At 43.8% G+C, this 16575-nt stretch overlaps 1 protein-coding gene across 1 annotated transcript in view; it reads right to left on the bottom strand.

Annotated features, from left to right (window-relative positions):
- SNX30 (sorting nexin family member 30) overlaps positions 1–16575 on the bottom strand; it is a 110838-nt gene that overhangs the window by 20818 nt on the left and 73445 nt on the right. Inside the window, exons 4-8 of the mRNA XM_012641202.1 lie at positions 16014–16172; positions 12349–12544; positions 10728–10927; positions 10348–10358; positions 3881–3914 (exon numbers count right to left, since the gene is read on the bottom strand). Coding sequence (XP_012496656.1) covers positions 3881–3914; positions 10348–10358; positions 10728–10927; positions 12349–12544; positions 16014–16172 — 600 coding nt within the window. The remainder of the gene's footprint in view (positions 1–3880; positions 3915–10347; positions 10359–10727; positions 10928–12348; positions 12545–16013; positions 16173–16575) is intronic.

Genomic DNA, 16575 nt, shown 5'->3' with positions numbered 1-16575 from the left:
AAAATAAACTTTCTTTAAAACTAATCTAATCTTTGTCTCGAGAATTCTTTCTCATCCCTGGCTACGAGTTCCCGCCCTAACAGCTACCATATTGGATGACATAAATCTATACAGTAAAGATTTTAAACTCAGGGGTCCTGTCTGGATTTCATAGAGCCCAGAAAATAATCTAAATCTACTGATCAGGAACCAGCAGCAGTAAAAATTACAATCTTCACCCAAGTAAAATGAAAATATGCTTGCTGTCCATGGACATGCAAATGTGGCTCCCCCAGGGGCGATAGAACAGCAGGGTATGTACTTCCCTCCACAGGATGCCTCACATCTTACTGGAAAAAACACACATATCCAGACTAGCACTTCCAGGAATGAGTGAGTACAAGTTGCTCCGGTGACAGTGTGGCAAGAACCTCACAACCAAAGCTATAAGATGATGCCTTGGAATAGAGTCAGCACAGTGCAGGGATGGACAGGGAGAGGAGGTGCATGAACCCTACTAAGCTAAAATATTCTAAAAGCATCTCCTCTCCCTACCCCCAAAACAGGTGAGGGAGCTGGCAGATCCAGCCATACCCCTCTCCAGTTAGCCTGAGCCTTCCCTGGCCCAGAGGACAGGCAGGGTCACTGTCTCCTCAGCCACTGCTCCCTGCAGCCTCTCCTGGCGTGGCCAGCATGCTGCCTTCTCAAGCAGGCTGACTGGAGGGTCTGTGCTAACCACCCTGCATCACTGGACAATATGAAAGGCTCACAACAACTCCGTAGAGGCGAAAGGGCATTATCCCTATTTCAGAGACAACACAACTAAGGTACAGTGGCTGGACCTGTTCAAGGCCACACCACTGGCTAACAGCACAGAGAGGTGACTCATTCAGGTTCTTCCTGCTACGTTCAGCTTATGGTTTCACAGTTGGACTTTGATCCAACAATGCCAAAGGTTGGGAAATGTGTTCTGAATCAAAACAGTTTCAGACCAGCATTCTTGTTAGGACACCTTTGCCCCTGCTGGTGATGGTCTGAGAGGACTGGGCTCCCAGTCCAGTCTCTGTTGATAAAACTGGTTGAGCCATCCTATGACTTAGATGCAGTGGCGCGAAAGGGACAAGAGACCCAGTCGGGGTCTGCAGAGAGGCCCTCCATCACTTGGTGACAGGCAGAAGATAGTCATCAGCTGAGCTTCCCACAGAACTGTATAGGGATCTCTGATTCTAACGGGTGTGCCAAGTCAAAATGGGAAGTGCACAGAGATACCTTCCTCCTTATGCTGCGCCACCTGCCCTCCCCACACAGCCACCTTCACCTTCTTTCTTCCCTGCCTTCAAGCATCTTCATTCACCTATCCAGGTGCAGAGATACAGCAGAGAACAAAACACACAAAACCTCTGCCTTCATGAGCTTACATCCTATAAGAGAGGCAGACAATAAACATGTAAACTACATAGTGTGTAAGGTGGCTCTAGGTGTTGAGAAGGAAAAATAAAACAGGAAAGGAAGATAGGAAGCACCAAGGGTTTGGAGGAGGGCAAAATTGTATGCAGGGTGCCCAGGGAGGGCTGCACACTCAGAAGGTGACTTTTAATTAGAGACATGGAAGAAATTTCTCTTGGACACTATATACTTGTTAATGTAGAATACTTCATGATTACAAGTGGTCCTAATAGTCTAGAACCTTACTACCTTTCTTTCTCAACGAAGAGAGGGAAAATGATTCGGTTTCTTTAATAAATTGCAAAGAAGAATAGACAAAGAGGGATTTTAAAATATTTAAGAAACAGGCCAGGCACTGTAATCCTAGCACTTTGGGAGGCTAAGGCAGGAGGATCACTTAAGGTCAGGAGTTCAAGACCACCCTGGGCAACATAGCGAGACCCCATTTCTATAAAAAGCAAAAAAAAAAAATAGCCAAGCATTGTGGTAACTGCCTGTAATCCCAGCTACTCAGGGGTCTGAGGCAGGAGGATCGCTTGAGCCCAGGAGTTCGTGGCTGCTGTGAGCTATGATTGCACCATTGCATTCCAGCCTGGGCAACAGAGTGAGACACTGTCTCTAGAGGAAAAAAAATTTTTTTAAGAAACATATCAACCAATGTATGTACCTTATTTGGATCCCGATTTGGAAAAAGAACTATAAAAACTGTCTGAGACAACTGGGGAAATTTGAATGCTAACTGGATATTTTAACATAGTAAGAATAAGGTAGTTTTTTCTTTTAAAAACAACGCTTATATTTTAGAGATATGCCCTAAATGTTTTTATATGAAATGATATGATGTCTGGGATTTGCTTTAAAATAATCCAGGGTGGGCACTGGGAGCAGAGTGGGAGTACAGACAGAACAAGGTGGGACACGAGTGAGCAACCACTAAGTGAACAACCGCTGACGCTGGCTGGGGTACAGTGGGCTTGTTAGACTTTCGCTCTACTTTGGGATATGTTTGAATTTTTCTATAATAAGTAAGCTAAAGTACCTTTTTCCATAATAAAAAGTGTTATGGAAACATAATACCTGTGATCCAAAATGTTTATGACAAATAATAATGGCCATTAGAAGGCCTAGAATTATGTCATCCACAAAATATGCAAAAAGCCTTTATCTTACAATGACAAAACTGTCTGGAAGAGTTAGCTCACAGATGCAATCTGTGGTTTGGCTCAACATCTGTACTGGGTTTTTTCCAAGAAAGGACCACAATAGTCAGTGTCTACGGGAAAGCTCAACACCCCTCCCCACCCCCTGAGCTCATGCTCCCGCCTTCCCCTGGTGAGGCCATAGGCTCACAAACCGTGAGAGGGAGAAAAGGCAGTCTAAACGGAGTCCCAGCACCAAAGGCCAAAGCCTCCTCAAGTCTGAAAGTTTTTAAGCTTCAAAGCTTTATGGAAGAGGGACATTAGGATGCAGGGCTGGGGAAGTCTAGGAAGGCAGCAGGAACAGCTCAGCCAAAGGTAGAGAACTGCGGAACACAATGGTTCATATTCTGGTACACCAGGGCTGACAACCCAAAAGACCCAAGAGGAATTCATGTACAATGATAGGTGTTCTGTAACAAAAAGAGAAGTTCCAATGAGAATAAAAATAAATACCCAGCGTGGCCCTGTGGCTTGTTTTCAGGTGGCCCTCTAGTAGAACACTTCCCTGCAGGAAGGAAAATGGGACCCACTTGGTCCTGCTGAGATCACAATTTCTGGTTAAATGACTGAACTCAGGTTGTCCCTTTCAACATGCTCTTTTTATACATTCACTCTATGAAGACCAGGACCACCTGCAAGTTATATCTTCTGGGGCAATGTTGATAATATTGCAACCATGCATTTCTCCCTAATTTTAAGATATTTGTTACACAAAATTTGGAAAATAAAAAAAAAAAATGTACAGAATGGGGGGAAAAGTCATCCATAATTTCATCTCTCGGACACAACCAGTGATATATTATGTCTTTACCGCTAGCCTTTTTCCTTAAGTGACTTCTTTGATGTTGCCCGTTTCTGTTTCCTCTTCCTGTACTTCTGTTATTCAGATGTTGGACCTTATGATCTACTTCTCTAATTTTCATATTTTTTCTCTCCCCTTCTTTCTTTATATGCAATTTCCTTAACTTTTTCTTTTAACTCTTCTATTTTTTTTTCATTCCTATCATGGTTTCAATTTGTAAGAGCTCTTCTTTCTTTTTTTTTTTTTTTTTTTTGAGACAGAATCTCACTCTCTTGCCTGGGCTAGAGTGCCGTGGCATCAGCCTAGCTCACAGCAACCTCAAACTCCTGGGCTCAAGCAATCCTCCTGCCTCAGCCTCCCAGGTACCTGGGACTACAGGCATGCACCACCATGCCCAGCTAATTTTTTCTATTTTTAGTTGTTTGACTAATTTCTTTCTATTTCTAGTAGAGACGGAGTCTCGCTCTTGCTCAGGCTGGTCTCGAACTCTTGAGCTCAAGCAATCCTCCTGCCTTGGCCTCCCAGAGTGCTAGGATTACAGGCATGAGCCACTGAGCCCAGCCTCCAAGAGCTCTTTGTTCTCTGAATTTTTTTTTTCTGAGACAGGGTCTTGCTCTGTTGCCCGGGCTACAGTGCAGTGGCACCATCATAGCTCACAGCAACCTCAAACTCCTGGGCTCAAGCGATCCTCCTGCCTCAGCCTCCCAAGTAACTGGGACTACAGGCACGTGCCACCATGCCCGGCTAATTTTTCTGTATTTTGTAGGGACAGAGTCTTGCTATGTTGCTTGGGCTTTTCTCTAAATTTTTAAAAATTCTTGTTTTGTGGCTCTGACATCTTCTCTTCTCTTTTGGAAGATGGTAATGATTTCTTTTTCTGGAAATTCTCATCTCCCTCGATAATGTTTCACTGAATACACTTTTGCTTCTTTGTTGTTACTTTTGATATTCATGTTAGAATCTTTCCTTAAGTATTTGATGACACTTGTCTATCCACTCATCCAAGAGTGAAACACCAAAGAAACCGGCTGACAGCTCTCCACACAGAGGGCTTGTTGACAATTCTCTATAGGAGACTCTGCTGGGTCCCTTCACTGAGGGGTCCCTCTCTGCCCCCACCAATATCAGTATCTTTAGGCATCTTTTCTTGGGCTGTTCAGACTTTCTAGCAAAGGCTTTTCTCATCCTTGCATGGAAGATACAATGCTGAGAGCCAAGCAGGAGAAGATGAGTAGGAGTTTCAACATTCGGGAACCTTTTACTGAATACCCTCAACTGTACCTAGAGTCTGTTGTTCCAGAGACCCTCGATTTTACTCCCTCCAGAGAACATACTCCCAATTCTGCCAGAGTAGAGAAGGAACAGTGGCCGCTGTGTGAGGAGGGAGGAGAGAATTAGAAGCTCTGACTGATTCTTAGACAGACTCCTGACTTACTCTTCAGCCCCACCTCTCCCTCAGCCCCAGAGAGGTGTCGTGCTGCCAATTCTCAACCTTTCTGGAGGGTTCCACAGTGTAAACCAGGTGGCTTCTCAGGTCCCCCCCACCAACAGTCAGCTTCCAAATCAGCTTTTCTGAGTCATTTAAGTTACTCGATTCCTCTCAGTTGGCTTTCTAGTTCTCCAAATTGCATTGCTATCATCTCCTTGCCCATTGCTCTCTGCCTTTGTAGGCCTATACCTAAAAAAAAAAAAAAAAAAATCCTTCTAGTCTCATTTTGGTGAGGTTCCATGAAGAAGAAGTTTAAATATGGATTCTGTCTGCCATTACTGGGAATCCCAGAATTTTAATTTTAATATTTTTAAATTTTTGTTAAAACTTTTAAGCTTATGTCATTTCACATCCTGCTTCTTCACATTTTCTCCTCAATTGCGAGAAATTAGCCCCTCAATCTATAATCACTTTTGTTCACAAAGAGGGACATTTTTTTCCCTGATTATTCAATCTTCCAGAAAAATCTTCATTTCAGTGTTTGAAAGGCACTGGAAATGGCCAACCTAAAGCACAAATGGTAGCGTCCCTGGAGTTTGACTCACTCGCTCCACCTTGTGGCTGCTACGGGGAAAAAGAGGAAAGGCTGAAGAACCATCCGTCAATTCAACTGGCATTTGAAAAGAACTACCCAGGAATGCTGTTGAAGGTATCTTTGTTGAAGGTAAACTTTGTCTTTAAACCAAAACTTCTGTATCCATAACTCACACCTATAATCACGATCACCAACGATGCCCATGTTATTATTTTAAATCCAATGGTCACTTGCCCCTTCTCCTTAAAACATTTCTCTTTGCTTCACCGAGGCAATTCTTTGCTTTTTTTCCTCCTACCAACCCAACCATTCCATAACCAACTGCCGTGGCACCTCCACTGAATGATTAATAGGCATGTCTGAATTCAACATAGCCCAAACCACTTGATTCCCAACGACCCAATCTGTTCCTCCCTGGACCTTCCCCATCCCAATAAACAGTACTACTATCTGCCCAGCTGCTAAAGCCAAAAATCCCCAATTCCTCCCTTTCTTATTTCACTTTCCCACAGCAGCAAGTCTAGTCGGTCCTTTGTCCAACACATACCCCAGATCCACCCACTTCACCACCACCACAGTCAAGCTCCACCACCTGGTTATCTGCCCCTGGCTCCCTGTGACATCCTGGTAAATGGTCTCGCCAATCTCCACTCTCATTCTCTACACTCTGTCTCCATACTGTAGACTGCAGCGCTACATGTCTTCTTAAAGTAAAAAGTCGCATCCTGGTATTCCCCTGCATAAAACCAAACTGCTTCCCTTCTACTCCCTAGGATAAAATCCAGACTCTTACCAACCATGGCCTTTAAGGTGCTACTGTATGGACTGGCCCTCACCTCTCTTTGACCCCACCTCCTGCCACTTGCTCCCTTGCTCCCTGGGCTCCACTCACACTGGCCTTTCTGGTCTGCAGACACCAAGCTCATTTCTGCTTTAGAACTTTTGCACTGGCTGTTCCCTCTGCCTAAAATGTTCCATCCTCCCATCCTTGCACATGTAGCTCCTATGTGTCACTGAAGTCTCCAGCCAGAGCCACTTTCTCTCTGAGGCTTTCCCTTACAACCCACTCTTTCTTTGGACCCTCACCCCACTCCAGTAATTCACCAAGACCTCTGAGGTAAGTATGCTCATTGACATAGATAAATCTCTCTCTTAAAAATAACAAGATGCATGGCATGCAAGAGTTATATATTTGTAAATGTTCCAAATTCACCAAACTGTCAAATCCAATTAAATATTTGCTGACTACCTTCTATGAATGAGGCAGTGTGGGAAATGAGATGGTCCTACCCTAACCTCCTTAAATAAAACTTCAACTCTTGGCCTGGTCATAATGATGCCAATACTCTAAGGGCACTGCCAGAAATTTGGTAAGGACTCTAAGATGGTCTCTAATTACATTTTCATACACACACAGTCTATAGAATATGAAATCCCATATAAGGGCTCACCTGTAGGTGTCTACAGGGTGTTTAACTTGAGTCCTGGGCTTGAGGATAAGTTTGGTATACCGGCCCCTGCGCCCCCGGCCACCCCCTGGCACTGTGTGCTATCTCTCCACATATCCTTGGAATACATGCCTTCAACCATCTTTCTAGCACAAGCTGTTCTCATTGTTCACAGCTTAAAACATCACCACTCCATTTGTTCCACGTGGCTTGATAATAAGCCCACTTCTATGCTTTCTTTCTACCTCCAAAGGGAACAGAACGTACGCAGCCACAATTGTCCTTAAAGACATACAAGTGGGGAAAGCACTCACCTGGCTTTCCTCCTGGCAAGCAGTTGAACACACACCTACAAGGTGACTGGTCAAAAGAGGGTACAATTCTGTGGCCACGGAACAGAGAAGAGACTTACCCATAGGGTTCTTCTTCATCTCAAAAATGAGCAAATTCAACAAGATGATCCCAAAAGTCCTTCCAAGCCCAGAGAGGAACCCCACCCGCAGCCCCAGCAGTAGAGGGCTTCCTGAGCCCCGGCACTTTCCCCATGCAGGAATCAACCAAGCCTCTCAACTATTTCAAGTTCCTAAGGCACAGGCCACTGACTCCAAATGAGGACAAAACTCACCATTTGGTTCACTCAAGGCCGTGACAACAGGAGTAGACTGACGAAACATCACCACACCAATAAGCCCCAACCCAAAACAAAACCAGGACTCTCAGCTGGTGAAGAACGTGCCACAGCCAGGCTTTTCACAACTCCTCTGCCCCGTGTTTAGTTTTCATACTGAAGAGCAAAGTCTGCCCGGCTTATACCTCAAATAGCAGAAAGTCATTTTGGAAATGGAATTATATGTCTCTCTCAGAGGAATAAAATATAGTTAAGAATTCTTAAAGAGCAGCAGTGTGAACAGGTAGGGGAGCCACTTAGGACACCCTCCCCTTCCTGTTGTCTTTTTTCCTGGCCACACAGACCCTGACAATCCCACCACAGTCTTGGCTTTGCCATCAAGTCACTCCTGTCTTGCCCAGAACACTCTGCAGAGACATTTTCCTCTTGCAAAGAGGGGAGCAGGTGACCTCATTCCTTCCTAACTGGGCTTAGCTCAGCTCACCCGGGGGCAGAGCGTGGGTTTCAGAGAGGGCCAGCCAACACTCCCTCTTTTCCACCTCTTCCCCAGACAACACGGTGGACAATCCCATTCTCCCAGCCTGAGTAACCTGATCGATATTTTTTCAGGTTCAGTCAACAAGAAACTCAATACATATGCCTCACACGTGGGGTGAAGAAAGAAAGCAAACAAATGTTTCTTTGATGTATAGCTTCAATTACTCATGCATGTTTGTGTCTCTTGTGTTTTAATAAAGATGCCAGATAAATCCTTGCTATGCAACAATTTAAATCCTGCTTCAAATACAAATATATATTAAGTACTGACATACTTGTCATGTGCAAGAACAAAGAAATTTGTATTATAATATCCCAGTGCCATGTATGCACTGGGTTTTTACTCTGACAAGATTAGGAAGTGTTTTGATGAAGGGTGTGGCTATACAAGGGCAAATCGGGGACATTCCGGATTTTTGTGTAAAAATTCATTTTTGTTCACAAAACAGATACTATTAGCTTTATAAGTGAAGTGAAATATTCTAGTTCATTTTAAGCAAGTCAGGATGCCTCTCTATACTTGTTTCAGACACAGGATTAAAAATACAATACGCATATCTCAATTTTTTAAAGAAAAGGCAATGTGATAGAGGAGGATGAACTGCAAATGTGGAATCCGAAGTTTTGGTTTTTAGCCTCAGTTCCAACAAAGCTGTCTCAGGCTAACGATCTCACATCTGAACTTTATCTAATCCCCATCACCACCACCATTACCATTTCCCCCTTACAGATTAGGAAATTCATGCCATTTCCCTGATCACTGTGAGATCCAGACACAATCCTGTCTTTGAAAGTGTTTTATTATCACATGAGACTGTGATTCGTTCTACCTGGAAGAGGCTCATTTTCCTTTGTCCACACTTTAATATGTACCAAGAATCTTAGAATATTCACACCTGACGAAATGAGATGGAGTCAGGATGCTGGGCACATCGGAGTTCATCATACTGTTCTCTTTGCTTTTGCATATGCTTGAAGTTTTCCGTAATAAAGGGGTTTTTTTGTTTTTTGAGACACGGTCTTGCCCTGTTGCCCGGGCTAGAGTACAGTGGCATCAGCATAGCTCACTGGAACCTCAAACTCCTGGGCTCAAGCGATCCTCCCACCTCAGCCTCCCAAGTAGATGGAACTACAGGTGTGTACTACCACACCTGGCTATTTTTTTTTTTTTTTTTTTTGGTAGAGATGGGGTCTTTGCTCTGGCTCAGGCTGGTCTCCAACTCCTGGCCTTAAGTGATCCTTCTGCCTCGTCCCCCCAAAGTGCTAGTATTATAGGCATCAGCCACAGTACCTGGCCTCCTGATAAAGTTTTTGTTTGTTTGTTATTTTAACTTTTTATAACTTTTTAACTTTTTATAACTAGTTGATTGGTTATTTTTTACTCCCCTCTCAAGCTGTAGGATATTTTCACAGTTCTATGACCTTTTTGGTTTTCCATTTTTACAGCCCAGTGTTGACCGACAGGATTCTCTCTCTGGAGATTCAGGTCAGGCCCTGCCCAGGTCTTTCCTAATGGGATGCCCCAGACCTGCCCCAAAGACGGACTGGTAATTCGGGGGTCTCCTTTGAGAAACAGGAAGGGGGCTACTTGGAGGTGGGGATGTTCAACACTGAGCTGCGTGTCTTTTCCTGTTGGTCAGGAAGACTGACCCTTTCCTCCAGCTGGTGCCACCATGATAGGAGTCCCCTAAAGCTACGTTCCCAACCTGTCCATGTGTAGGCTGTGCAAGTTTCTGGTGTGGGCATCAGAAGGTCCTCTCTCTTTTGACCTCATAGTTCCTCTCTCCTTTTTCATTCATTGCTCCCAGACCAGAGCCATTCTGACTCTTATTCCTTTTATTCACCACCTGCCCCCTCTTTTTTTTTTGGTTAAAGTTTTCAAAATCTCGTCACTTTTTCTCAAGTTTCACAATGATATGCTCTGAGTTGGCTACCTTTTCATTCCTTTTGCTGGGCAATTAGCATGTTATTTTAATCTGAAGACTTCTGTCTTCAGCTATGGGAGATTTTCTTTCTTTCATTTTTTAAAGACAGGATGTCACCCTGTTGCCTAGTCTGGAGTACAGTGGTGTGATCACAGCTCACCACAGCCTCAAACTCCTGGGCCAGATTTTCTTGTATTATTTCTTTTGTAATTTTCTTCCCTCCGTTTTCCCTGTCCTCTCAGGAACTCTTATCAGTCAGACGCTGAATCTTTGGGATTAATCCCCATGTCTCTTTTCTTTCACATTTTTGGTACTTTTGCATTTTTGTCCTATTTTTCCAACTATTCTTGTTTGTCTACTTTAAGATTTTCTCAACTTCATCTTCCAACTTTACTATTCAATTTTATTTCAGCAATCATATTTTAACTTCCAAGAGCTCTAATTTAATTATCTGTTCTTTTTCCACAGCATCCTGTTCTTGTTTAGGAGACCTTATATCAACTTGAACTCTCAGAGAACACTGACAGAATTTTTCCCCAAACTCTGTTTCCTTTAATTCACATATTTAGTTCACCATGTGTTCTATTTATAAGTCCGTGATGTCAGTCCACATGTCTGATCCCACCCACCCAGAAAGAAGGAAACTTGTACCACATGCAAGTAGGCAACACTCCACTACTTTTTGGTAACTACCATTACGAAGAAAGTACCAAAGTGCACGAGAAGCAAGCCAGCTTACCTTCATGGAGTCAGAGTATAAAATATATTCCCTGAGCACAGGTAGAAAGTCTTCAGTCATGTCATCCGTCAGCTCTTCCAAGGCTGTAGAGCAGTTCCCAATGCAACTCGACACCCCCTCTAGGGGTTCAGCCAGCTCACCCTCCAATGCGCTCCACGTAGAGTACACAGGCCCATATTCTCTCAGCTCCACAAGGTACTCTACACAGGCAAGAGAAACAAATTAAAATCTGCCTGGGCAGCAATCACTGGTATTATTGACTCAGTAATATCCACAGCTAAGAGCTCTCTATGTTAAGTTGTGTTTCTTTGGGTGTTCACTCAGCTGACCACACTCTTCTTTAAACATACCACTGCTTCTAATATAATTTTTAAAATGTTACCACTGACATCAGAACATCAATCCATTCCGCCCCATAATGGGAAGGCCATGCCTCTGGATAACGCACACCACAATGCCTTGTGGGGAAAAGTGGCAGGACCTACACCCACCAAACATCTTACAAAATAACCACTCACCTACCCCGTACTGTGAAGCACCATTTTCATAGGCAATGGGAGCAGAGTTTCATGTTTAGGGAGATGTTTTTAAAGGAAAAAAAAATCAGTAACAATGGAAAAACAATGGAATTTTAGGAAACATTTTGACACAGGAGATGCAGTCTTACACCGACAGACTCACTCTCTCACTCGGTGGTCATCCCAACACCTTGGTCCCACCAGAATTTACCCCACACAATCCCCAGATGCAGATGGAACCCAAAGCCATCTCTCAAACCGATGGGCCCGACATGCTCATCAGTGGATAAAAGGAAAGGGAGCAAGAACAGGGAACAAGGAAAAATGCGGATTTTTTTCCCCCTACAAAGAAAACCTGGTCCATCGTTCACCAGGATTCTTGCCATTACAATAGAAAATTGCTGCCCTTCTTTAGTAACCACTGAATGGCAGCTGCTGGAGAAGCCTTTCCAAGGTGTCTCATGTGCCAGCATGATCATTAATACTGTTTGGGCCTGTCTGGCCTACATGTACGTAAGGACATGAAAGATCCCAACATTCTGGGATGTGACCGTGAGAGGGTGGGAAGGAAGTGGTGGCCACAGCCAGGAAGGACAGACACAGGCCTGGGCAACTCCCCAGCTCAGGAGTGGGTTTGAAATGAACCAGGGGTGGGGCGGGTGAGTCAACTTCAAGTCTAAAGCCTCGTTAGGGTCATAACCTTGGCAAATGCAGGTCACCATGCTGCCCTTTTGAACCATCGTTCTGCCAGAAAAGACATCTAAATTTTTTAAAATTATCATTCCTATGAATGAAGGGCAGCTGAGTCCATGTCTCCACTTTTAAAGCTAAAGTTAAGAGGGATAAAGGAGGAAAAGCCCGGAATGGTTGTTTGCCGTGGGAAAAGCAAACACAGGCTGGGATGTAGGACAAAGGATGGAGTGCAAAATTACATTCCAGTCACAGCTAGCTCCTCCTGCTTATATTTACTTGTTTTACAAGTAAAATACAGCCTAGTTCTGTCACTTCAACATTTCTGTGGTTTCATTCTGCTCAGCACATGTGAACGCCATTTCTGCCACTGTGGTCGCGGGGCATAATCGAGATCTCAACAAAGAGCTCACCTATTTCTTCTTTGATGATCCGCTGGGCTATTCGATCAATGGTCCCCAGTTTGAGAGCAAACGTGTCCAAGTAATCACCTATGGCTGCGAACTCAAGAGGCCGAGTCCTCAGCTTGTAGCCGCCGGTGACATGCTTGACTGACTCGCCCACTCTGGTCAGCAATGCCATCCCCTGCTTCTTGTAGGTGTTCAGGTCCTGAGGGTGACACATGAACAGACCCAAAACGCTCAATCGCTCACACGGCCAGGACTAAGTGAACCAACTGCTAAAGGCAGCTTCTATTTGGAAACAGAGGACTTAGAGAACAAGGAGCTGAGTTAGGGGAGCTAAGCTCATACAAACAAGGCTTCCCTCCTTGACACAGTAACCACCAGATCACACTGCCGTCTGTTTACACCCAGATCCCTCTCAACAGAGCCTGATTCTGATACTTTCATCAGGTTCACTCACATGAGCACCTTTAAACACAACACTGTTTCTAACATAATTTTTTAAAACTCTGTCTAAAAAAGTATCCCTTTCTCCCATACAAATCACTCTGTGTTGTCTTTAGGAGCAAAACTGAAGAGCTGAGGTTCAGATATTCATCCATTCATTTATTAATATTTACACCCCAACCAAAGCCATCTAGGGAGAGTTGAGGGTGGAAAGCAGGAAACAGCAACAGAAAAAGCACTGCTAGGAAATTCAGGCCAAGGACAGATGCTGTAAACAACAAAACATGTTAACCCTGAATTTCTTGTAGGTCAAGGCAAAAACAGGAAATATGTTAAGTTTCATAACCCACTGTACCTAACTTAAAAGCATAGTAGCCTGCCAGGTAAAACAAACTGCTTGCTATCATTAAACCCTAAGGGGAGTCTACAGTATGTTCAGATAGTCCTATGTCACTTACTGAAATGGCACCTTCAAAAATGGTTTCACAGAAGATGCAAGTGTCTGTTCCTCATATCTACCCTCAACACAAACAGAATGCTATCAATGTTATTAATCACAAGGAGCCTGCATTTTGGATGTAATAATTCCCAGCCCCAGAAGGGCATGTCTACTGGGAGATAAGGGAACGTGGAACAAGGCTATAGCTCTCTGGTGACCTGGGCTGAGGCAGTCACGGAGCAGAGAACGCAGGATTCACAGTTAACGCAGCCCCCACTCGCTTGACACACACTCCCAGGCTGAGGTCACCACAGTATCTGAAATGCAGGCTCCTTGTGATGTCCCTCCCTGCTTCATGCAGCCCAGGCCTTCATTTCCGCTCAATTCCACCCTTTCGCATCCACACTTCCACCCAACCAAGGCCCTTGGCCTATCAATTGTCCCCTCTCCTGTCTGTACCTTCAACTTCTAACCCTTCAGCATGTGAGATACACCCAAGGCTCACCCATCTTAAAACAGCGGCCATCCCCTCTAGCCATCTCCATCTCTCTCCTTCCCTTCAGACAGGCTGCCTGCGAGAAGAACGTCCTAGAGATTCCATCTCCCCTGCTGACCTCCCACACTCTAGCCAAGAAACATTCCTCAAAGGCACCAGGTCTGCACAAGGCCATAACTGAAACCTCAGGGTTCTTGGAATTGCTTCCGCAGACAATATTTTTTAGAGTGGGGCTAGATTCAAATTGGCTCGTTGGACTGTGTAAGCTCTAGCAGAGCTTTGAAAGGGCGTCGCCAGTTAATCAAGTTAATTAACATGTTGAATAAAGTCATCTGGTAGTAACTATCTGATTGCTGCACCCATTCGGCCAAAGATGAACATACTGACTTGAACATAGTTGATACTGACCTTCCTCCACTTCTCCCAGCATTGCTGGCTTTTTCTTAAGGACGCTGCCAGTTTGTGACAAGCTCACATCACCATGAGAAAAAGGAAGAGCGTCTCTGTGTTCTCTATGGCAGAACACGTAAGTGCAAGACCAAGGTATTCAAGGTACGTCAAAGGAAAAGATGGGGGAGCTGGAGGAGGGGAATAGGGAGCTGTTGTTTAATGGGTACAGATTTTCAGATTTGCAAGATGAAAAAGTTCTGGAGATCAGTTGGACAACAACACAAACGCACTTAACACACTACTGAACTATACAATTAGAAATGGTTGAGATGGTAAATTTTACAGTATGTGTACTTTATCACAATTTAAAAGATTTTTTTTAAAAAAGATAGGGCTATTTAGCACATTTAGTTCAGCAAGTAATACTGAACTAGGGCCAGGATCTGTTCTGTTTAAAGTCACCTCTTCTGTATTCACTCACATGAAGCTGAATTTTGGTTTAGACACTGAAAGACCTTCTATATTTTTAAAAATCATTTTCACACGGCTTGGCCCACAGATAAATCAGTCTCTCACACACTCACACTCTCTCTCTCTCCTACTGGTTCTTCATGCAGATTCCTAATGACCAGGGTCCAAGCTTTTTCCCCCTTTTCTTCTTTGTTCAGTAAAGATGACTAAGCTTGAGGCTTTCTACACAACAAACCTTGGGCGAGAAAGTGAGCTGCACTTTTGGAGAACAGGATGGATTTTACTCTAAGGTGAAAGAACTATACCTGAGGATTAGTTCACCAGGAAATACTTATTTTTAAAAGTATTCAAGTTCAACTTGTGGAGGAAAAAGCCTCTGGGAAAAAGAGACAATGAATGGGAAAGTCATCAATAAGGCTAAATGCCAACCGAGGTCACAAAACAAAACTAAAGGACTTTGCTGGTACTCATATGGTTTCCACGGAGTACGGAACGGCACCCTCTCTAAAGTCTTTAATATCGACTGATGTTATCTGTAAGTATCTCTCAATTTTGCAATTGTGAAAAAGAAAACTAGAAAGCATCTGGACCTCAACACCCTTACCAACATGGAACGTATTACTTATGGCCTGAACATGGAAACATGACACCTGAAACCAAACAGATGGGGCTGGAAGGAAGCTAGCAGGGGAGTGTGAGCATATGACCCCATTTCTGCAGACAAGGAGAGTGGATCACCTCAGGTTTTCTGGCCAATTCTGCCAACAGGGAAGTGCAGAAAAAAGCTAATGAACAGCCAACTTGAGTTTGAATTCATAGAATCTGGCAATTGTGTAGGACCCAAATGTTTTCCAAATGCTTGGAAAATGCCCACCTGGTAGGAACATGGCTGCAGGCAAGTAAGGGTTGGGCAGTCTGATACAGGGGGAAAGTGCGCCCTCAGGAGCCACAAAGACCCAATTTCAAATTCTAGTGATACCACTTGAACAAGTATAAACTTCCTAAACTCCAGTTTCCTTGTCTGTAAAATGAGGCTATGAATAATCACTTAGAGGGCTATTGTGAAGAACAAACACCCTTACCAAATAATGAATGTTCTTTTCCTTCCGTGCCCACTGTTGGTCAGACTGGCCTCACCCAATAATACTATCAAGAAGTGTTTAAGGAAACACTTATCTCTGCTTTTAGCAAGTGAAAATATTCTAACTTTCTCTGCTGCTGCAAGGGGCGGTGGGGGTGTGGGAGGGATCTCTTGACTTCTAACACAAAAATCATGCTAATGTAAATGGGAACCAAAAAATAGAGCAATTTTATGACACCTGCTATCATGGACCATTCATGAAGGTGGCTTGTGAGAGATCAAAACGGCTGTTAAGGAAGAGCCCCAAGAATGATAACTTGGGGGAGGAATATGCAAAATTCTGTACTTACCTTAGCAGTAAGGAAAACATTAAAGTGCTCATTGAAGGAGAGCACAGGATGATCCGTAATTCTTTTTAGGAATTTATCCAAAGCTTTTCTTCTGGTCTCCACAAACTCTTCTGAAAAACGATCCACAACACCTTTCACCACAAACTTCTCAGGAAGTGGCTACGAAGACATGAAGAAAAAAATCAGAGTAATTGATGAGATGGTGCAGTGACAACCAGCCAGGCTAGCAAACAGCTCCTATTACCCGTGTGTCCAAGAACAGTATTTCTTGATCAGTCAGATCTTTATATAGTGAGCAATATAAAGATTTCCGAAAAATACAGTTGGAGTAAATCACTACTATCCTGTCAGTTTTATACTGTAAGGAATAAAACACTATACTATAGCATAGTCCCTGAAATACAGAAAAGTCAATGTTTAGTATAGTTATCTTTACATTGCTTGCGCAAGAGGGCTGTCCGGGGAGTATCCAGCCATTGTTAATATAACAAGAATGGTTACATGGCTGGATACTTTCCAGACAGCCTTTGTATACATGATAGAATGGGAAAGTTATGGCAAG

Source organism: Propithecus coquereli, unplaced genomic scaffold, assembly GCF_000956105.1.
Source record: "Propithecus coquereli isolate 6110/MARCELLA unplaced genomic scaffold, Pcoq_1.0 Scaffold163, whole genome shotgun sequence".
In the NCBI taxonomy this organism is placed as follows: domain Eukaryota; kingdom Metazoa; phylum Chordata; class Mammalia; order Primates; family Indriidae; genus Propithecus; species Propithecus coquereli.
This window is presented reverse-complemented; position numbering and strand designations above follow the sequence as displayed.